This window comes from Austrofundulus limnaeus, unplaced genomic scaffold (assembly GCF_001266775.1).
Source record: "Austrofundulus limnaeus strain Quisiro unplaced genomic scaffold, Austrofundulus_limnaeus-1.0 Scaffold7, whole genome shotgun sequence".
Taxonomy (NCBI): domain Eukaryota; kingdom Metazoa; phylum Chordata; class Actinopteri; order Cyprinodontiformes; family Rivulidae; genus Austrofundulus; species Austrofundulus limnaeus.
The window spans coordinates 3,471,679-3,479,246 of record NW_013952409.1 but is presented as its reverse complement, the minus strand read 5'-3'; the positions used below and the strand labels follow the sequence as shown (position 1 = coordinate 3,479,246).

General features: G+C 37.3%; 2 protein-coding genes across 2 annotated transcripts in view; both read right to left on the bottom strand.

Annotated features, from left to right (window-relative positions):
* herpud1 (homocysteine-inducible, endoplasmic reticulum stress-inducible, ubiquitin-like domain member 1) overlaps positions 1-759 on the bottom strand; it is a gene marked incomplete in the record, with an annotated part of 17,885 nt that extends 17,126 nt beyond the window's left edge. The window contains 1 exon segment of the mRNA XM_014033339.1: positions 284-759. Within this exon segment, the coding sequence (XP_013888793.1) occupies positions 284-436 (153 nt within the window).
* Positions 760-3,173: 2,414 nt separating this feature from the next.
* The window catches only part of slc12a3 (solute carrier family 12 member 3), a gene marked incomplete in the record, with an annotated part of 18,615 nt that continues 14,220 nt past the window's right edge, over positions 3,174-7,568 (bottom strand). The window contains 11 exon segments of the mRNA XM_014033070.1: positions 3,174-3,361; positions 3,450-3,517; positions 3,594-3,732; positions 4,004-4,090; positions 4,184-4,295; positions 5,423-5,521; positions 5,600-5,677; positions 5,786-5,868; positions 6,013-6,119; positions 6,849-6,986; positions 7,078-7,189. Of these exon segments, the coding sequence (XP_013888524.1) occupies positions 3,220-3,361; positions 3,450-3,517; positions 3,594-3,732; positions 4,004-4,090; positions 4,184-4,295; positions 5,423-5,521; positions 5,600-5,677; positions 5,786-5,868; positions 6,013-6,119; positions 6,849-6,986; positions 7,078-7,189 (1,165 nt within the window).

Here is a 7,568-nt window from a genome sequence, read left to right as displayed (position 1 = left end):
TTTTAGTTTGTTTTGAGCTAGCTTGAAATACTATCCAAAATGTTGCTACTTTAATATCTATTTAAGTTCAAATTTTTAAATATTAAACCTGTTGTTCCGAGTTTAACTACGTAACATCTAGAAACAGGTTATATAAGAACTATTTAGCACACACAGCTAAATATGTGAAGGAAATGGCTGACAGCTGTTCTTGTTAGCAGGGCAGAAACATTCCACAACATGTAGCCTCAAGCTAGTTCCGCTAAAATAGGTGCGTAAGTTAGCCAACACGGCTAATACTCACTGGTTTCGAAGGGTAGACACTCGACAAGTGCGTTTTTAACTCCTTCACAGTCCAGGTCAGATGAATGCCTTCAATGGTCTGGTCCTCCTGCGCCTGGTTGGGCGATTTAATGATAAGACTTGTCGTCTGTTCTTGTCGAGAACCTCCATCCATTTTTAACTCTTCTGTCAGTCGACGTAACCTCGAGCTGAGGGTGATGTGGGACGTACAGCAACAAGACTCGCCGCAAATAAAGACGCTATGTCAAAGAGTTTATAGACAACAAAAGATAAATATCGACTTTCCTTTGTTGACTGAGAAACTCCTGTGAGAGATTCTAAACTGTCTGTTCCGCTCGTCACAGCAGCCTTTAGAGGAGGAACGTTGTTTCCAAAACACACTGTGGCCGCTCCTGATTGGTTTACAAGGCGCCACCGTTCAGACGTGGAGCTTTGTGGAATTTTTTTGCTCTGAGCATGCGCAGTGAAACGTCCCACCTTCGAAGATCGTTTTCTCTGACAGATGCTGCGCATGACGGGATAATATTTTCTGACAATACGCACGTAAACAAAAAGGCACACATTCGTTCAAGTAATATTATCAAACACTAATGTTTTTTTTATAAGTTAACTAATGTTACCGTCCACGCTGGTAACGTTTCTGTGATATTTTTTGTTGCCCACCTCTTGTATTTTTACCATCTCTGTTCAATAAAGTACGTTTCGGTCCTGTTACATCAGCAACATTACATCAGCTGGAAACTTGTTCTAAAAGTCTATGCCATTTAAATATTAGGTGAAAATTGAGGTGATAATAGGTACAAAATTTTGCCATCATTCATAGGTCTCAAAACAATTGTTCATCAACTGTTCAGTCCTTGTAACTATGATAGTGTTCATGTTTTTTTAAAAAGTGGACAAGTGGAAGACAATAAAAGTTTCAAGCCTAAAAAATGCAGCCAATATCAATCCAAAACGAATCTTATTCAAAAAAATATTGTGTCAGACATATAATTTCACTTGACATTTAAAAATCATTAAAAACAATCCAGCAGATTTGAACACAAAATTGTATTTTATTTAATTGGGACAGACAAGCGTCCTCATGACTCAATCTGTATTCTGCAATGTCAGAAAATATACAGTTCTAATAAATATAAAAATATAATCAGCATCTTTTGAAAGACCTACATATACAAAAAGCAAAATGCTCTTATTAGCTTAACAGGCTGCACTGTACAGAATTAGCAGTTAAAATCAATCATTAAAGCATAAGGACATTTTGATTCAGGCTTTTGTTTGTTTGTTTGATTATTTATGGCTGATTCTCTTTATTGTAAACTGTTTTATAATATACAATACTAAATAAACCCTTAATGGTCATATAATAACTTACAAATCAGGTTCAATCAATTCAACATTTTAAACAAGTATTTTTAGTAATCATCTTTCATTTCAACTATCATAACTTCTTATACAGCTTAATTTGTACAATAAGCAAATATTTTAGTGTTTTTAAAACAAAGTGATGGTTTACACATTTTTCTGATCATGCAACATCAACACACTGAAAATTGCTGGGTTGAAAACAATCCAATTTGTAACCCTTGGTCAAACTTGGACCAAGCCAACTCTGGGTAGTTTTAACTCAATATGGTTAAATCTTCAGCTTGACTCACCCCAACCAACACAACCAACTCAATCAACACAACCAACTCAACCAACACAACCAACTCAATCAACACAAACAACTCAACCAACTCAATCAACACAACCAACTCAATCAAAACAAACAACTCAATCAACACAACCAACTCAACCAACACAACCAACTCAACCGACACAATCAACACAACCAACTCAATCAACACAACCAACTCAATCAACACAACCAACTCAATCAACACAACCAACTCAATCAACTCAATCAACTCAACCAACACAAACAACACAAACAACTCAACCAACACAACCAACACAACCAACTCAACACAAACATCTCAACCAACACAAACAACACAAACAACTCAACCAACACAACCAACTCAACCAACACAACCAACTCAACCAACACAACCAACACAACCAACACAAACAACTCAACCAACTCAACACAAACATCTCAACCAACACAACCAACTCAACACAAACATCTCAACCAACACAACCAACACAAACAACTCAACCAACACAACCAACTCAACCAACACAACCAACTCAACCAACACAACCAACTCAACACAACCATCTCAACCAACACAAACAACTCAACCAACTCAACCAACACAACCAACTCAACCAACACAACCAACTCAACCAATACAAACAACTCAACCAACTCAACCAACACAACCAACACAACCAACTCGACTAGTTTTTGTAAACTAGTGTATGAACCTCTGTACTGATGCTGCTGTGACACCTTAATTTTCCCTTGCAGGACAATAAAGGCTATTCTATTCTATTCTATTCTATTCTATTCTATTCTATTCTATTCTATTCTATTCTATTCTATTCTATTCTAACTCAAACAACACAACCAACTGAACTAACACAAACAACACAACCAACACACATACTTTTACTTCTTTACTTAAAATTAAAATTCAGACCCCAGTAATTTAGCATTTGAATATGAACGAAACTCATTATGAAAAGAGTTACGCACTCTAAAAATAAAGTGTTGACATCACTTGGTTAAGTAAATTCAACACTAAATCGAGTTGAGTAAATGTGAAGCAATTTACATTTTTTCTTTCAAAAAAAGGTATAAATTGCTCAGTTTACTCAACAACTTACTCAACTTAATGAAGTTATTAAATAAASCCAGCAGTTTTTAGTGTGTATGGGCATTGAGATGTTGGATTAAACAAGCAAACAGAGAAATATATTATAATAAAAACAACAGAAACTACTGAGAAGTCAGATTCATATTAACAGTACACTCAGAGAAACATTTTATTGGCAGTAGAACGTTAGAACGCTTTCCTGGTTTCCTCGGACCATCAGTACCGGAGGTCTAAGGTCCCGGGACAGGATGTCGAGCCAGGCCATGTAGAGAGAACTGGGACACAGTCCTCTCCTCCCCACTGGCATGGTGCTGTCAGTGACAGAAATTCAGTGTTTTTTTTTTTTCAGTATTTCATTTTGCAAAGATAAAGTAGCATTAAGAAGAAATGTGTTCTTACATCACAATAAGAGCTGCTTCTCTGGAGTAATCCTGCAGAACCTCATTCAGGCGGATCTGACGGAGAGACTGAAAGCCACACAAAGTGTTAAACTTAGATCAGAACAGAGAGGAAGAGGAGGATCATGATCAGCTTGTGCCAGACCTTGGCCATGTTTCTTTCTAAATCCTGTTCAGTGATCATCCAGGGTTCGTTCTGCTGCCTCTGAGGGTCCGAGTCCGACTCCTGTTTGGGGTTCGACTCCAGCCTGAAGCGTCTGATCATGTTTTCAAAGTGATGGAYGCTGGTGCAGAATGACACAAGCAAAGCTTATAGTTGTGTCTGCATTAAAAAAGCAACATCTGTCTATTTTTACAAATCTTTTTCTAGCTAACAGGAACTGATTTAAAATTTAAAGATCTTGGTTCAGTTTTCTGAGTCACTATTTTTAAAGCTTAAACTCTATTTCTAATAACTAATGTATTTCAGATAATGTTTCCTCTAGAAAGTTATTTTTTTCAGTTTTGTAAAACAAAGTGTTTTTTTGTTTCACACACACTCTTCATCTGTCTTACTTCATGGGCTGAGGACTCTGGTAGATGTCAGGAAGAACTTCAACATCATGAAAACCAAGACGAAACTTCTTAATGAGAGACAAAACCCTGGGGAAAAGTTTTATGTGTTTTTAAAAACTGAATATTATATTTGGGGGAAAAAAACTCGAATTGGTTTGCATGAAGCACACAAAAACTCACTCCTCCTTCTGCTCCTCCTTTTTGTCCGATTCTCCTCCCACAAAGACTCTGACCTTACACCTGGCCCAGCGCTTCCTGCGGGTCAGCAGGTAGGGCAGCAGCAGGGTCAGACCTGAAAAACACAGACTACTGAGAAAACCTTGACAAACTGGAGAAATGACATTTTCTGTTAAAATAACACGACTGAAAGAAGCTGAAACTGAATGTCAAAACAAGCAGAGCTAAAATTAGACAAACAGTAGCTAAAGTTGTAAAAGCAGAGCTAGACGTTAAAAAGAACAAAATAAAAAACTATAGACGACAGTTCAAATGGACAAAACAATTGAGAAAACTAAAATTAGCAAAAGTGTATGAATTCAAGCAAGCAAAACATAGCTAAATTGAATCAAATGTAGCTAAAATGAGCAAAACAATAGCTAAAATGAGTTAAAATGTTGCTAAAATGAGTAAAATCATAGCTAAAATGAGTTAAAATGTAGCTAAAATGAGTAAAATCATAGCTAAAATGAGTTAAAATGTAGCTAAAATGAGTAAAATCATAGCTAAAATGAGTTAAAATGTAGCTAAAAAGAGTTAAAATGAAGCTAAAATGAGGAAAACAAAGCTAAAATTAGCAAAGATGTATGAATTCAAACAAGCAAAACATAGATAAAATGAATTAAATGTAGCTAAAATGAGCAAAACCATAGCTAAAAAAGTTAAAATGTAGCTAAAATGAATAAAACATAGCTAAAATGAGTTAAAATGTAGCTAAAATGAGTAAAACCATAGCTAAAATGAGTTAAAATGTAGCTAAAATGAGTAAAACCTTAGCTAAAATGAGTTAAAATGTAGCTAAAATGAGTTAAAATGTAGCTAAAATGAGTGAAACTTAGCTAAAATGAGTTAAAATGTAGCTAAAATTAGTAAAACAAAGCTAAAATGAGTTAAAATGTAGCTAAAATGAGTTAATTTAGTTAAAATGAGTAAAACCATAGCTAAAATTAGTTAAAATATGGCTAAAATGAGTAAAACTATAGCTAACACGAGTTTAAATGACCCAAACAGTAACCTAAATAAAATTTGTAAAACAGTAGCTAAAAGTAGAGGACAAAGACATCTTCAGAGAACATAAAAAAGAGAGATCTCATAGTATTTCTACAAGTAAATGTTTTGTAAAAAAACATCAAATAGTTAAATAAATCCCACAGTCATTAATAAATCGAGACAAAAAAGAGAGAAATCAACTAATAATCCCACCTCCATCATCAGACAGCCAGTACACATCAATAGTCTTCTTTCCCTGTTTCTGCTGGAAAACCGAACTGGGCTGAGGCTCAGGTTCAATACTGACAGAAGCTGCAAACAAATAAACAAGATATTCACAAAATACACAGATTTTAAACCACTTCCTGTGCATGATGATGCTGTACGTACAGGTAACACTGACTCGAATGCATGAAGCCGTGGAGATGGTGCTTATACTGTCCGGTCCCCCGTCAAAACCTTCATTCACTGAAATAAAACAGATGAATATTGATTTAATCCCATTTGGTCACTTGAATGATGATGGATGGAAGGGTTTTAGATTGTGCCCTGTTAAAAACCAAAGAACCCGCTCACCGTGTGACTGAGCCGGCTTAGAGACATCTAATCCCTCCCTCATTCTTAGCAGACACACGCCGTACTGCAGGTCATACGCATCACTGAAAAACAAACGCAACAAATGAGACAACTTTGTTCTGATACAAAACAAAAAACAGCTTTTTTTTCCTGGCAAAAATAGTTCATAATTTTCAACATATCTTGCAGGTATAAGGGTCATAAACTAAGGTTTTGGATGGACTCACTGCAGGATTCCTATGTAGTTGTGAGAAGCCAGAGGTGGGTCGCTGCGCCAGCCCTTCTTGAAACCCATCAGCAGAACATTGGGCTTGATCCGACCCAAACCTGCCCCCTGGTGAACAGATGGAAACAAGACATTTCACCAGAAAGCTTCCCTCACAACAACACAAACCTTCAGGAACCTTACCTCACTGGTTTTATCAGACCAAAATCAGTATTTATACTTGTTTTCGGCATTTGAACCTCATCACATCAAGTTTTTCTAACTTTGGATTGAACTCTCAGTTATTTTAAAGCACCTGTGACGTCAAATTTTTGTAATAAACATGAACGCATCTTTTGAAAGATAACATTGATAACATATTGCAAAACAAATTTCATCTCACTGAGATGAACAGTTGTTGAGAAATTGGCATGTGAAGAAACAGGAAGTGATGTCAAAGGGGAATGTCGGCATGTAAACAGAGCGTTTTTGTAAAAGCYAACAACACCGACTGAGAGAAGAATCTGATGTTTCTTTGGATTATTTTTAGTCACTATCAAAGAGAGATGAAAAAGGGTTAAAGTTTAAATAATTTTGTTTTAATGAACAGAGACCAGGTAGAATAATTTATTAATGAGTTCCCCTTTGATGTCACTTCCTGTTTCACTTTAGCTGAGCCAAATTTAAAAGAAAATAGGCCGGTTATGTGACAAAATGGGTAAAATCATGTGCCACTTTTGTTAAGTATAAAGTTGCTTTCTTTGACGTTTTGTATTTGAAGGGTAGGCATGTCACAGGAACTTTAAGTTATTTATGTGACAAACAAGAGTTTATTGTACATTAGGGTGTAGTTCTGACCTGGAGCAGCATGGTAACCCCAGACCTGAGCTCTTCAGCCACCACTCCTCTGTAGAACGACTTGATCTTCCTTTGGTTCAGCCACGACACGTGGCTGCTGCTGCTCGCCTTCTCTAAAACCGACGGAGACGTGCCGGCCTGAGAGGGGCCGGGAGGAACGGCAAACCGTTACACACTTTCAGGTGAAACACTGACGATTTAAAAAAAAAAAAAAAAACCTTGCACGCACAGTGACCACATTCCCGCACATCATGAGGCTGAGATTTTTTGTGAAGCAGTTGACGAGATCCACGAGAGCCGGGCGGCTGCTGGGTGGTCCGGTCAGCACCAAACACTGGGGTCTGAAACATTCAGAGGCAGAAACGGAGAGCCGGGTTTCAGAAAGAAACGTCAAATTAAAAAACTTCCTCAATTTTAAATCTGTGATGTGAGGAAAATATTTCATTACTTAGTGAATCTGCTTCATTAATAACATTTATTTATCAGCCCTYTTGACTGACCTGTAGTTCTTGACGTGGTCCTCCACGAGGTTCAGGCCCACGCAGTGATTCAGAGCCAGGTTGTAGGAGCTTGCCTGCACGGATGAGCCCCAGTTCACGTCTGAAGACAGGAGAGGCAGTGGTTGAAGCAGCTGTGTGTCTCTGCACTCCACTACTGAGGACGTGTGTGTGTGTGTGTGTGTGTGTGGGGACGGGTTTTTCCTACAACGTGGGGTATTTT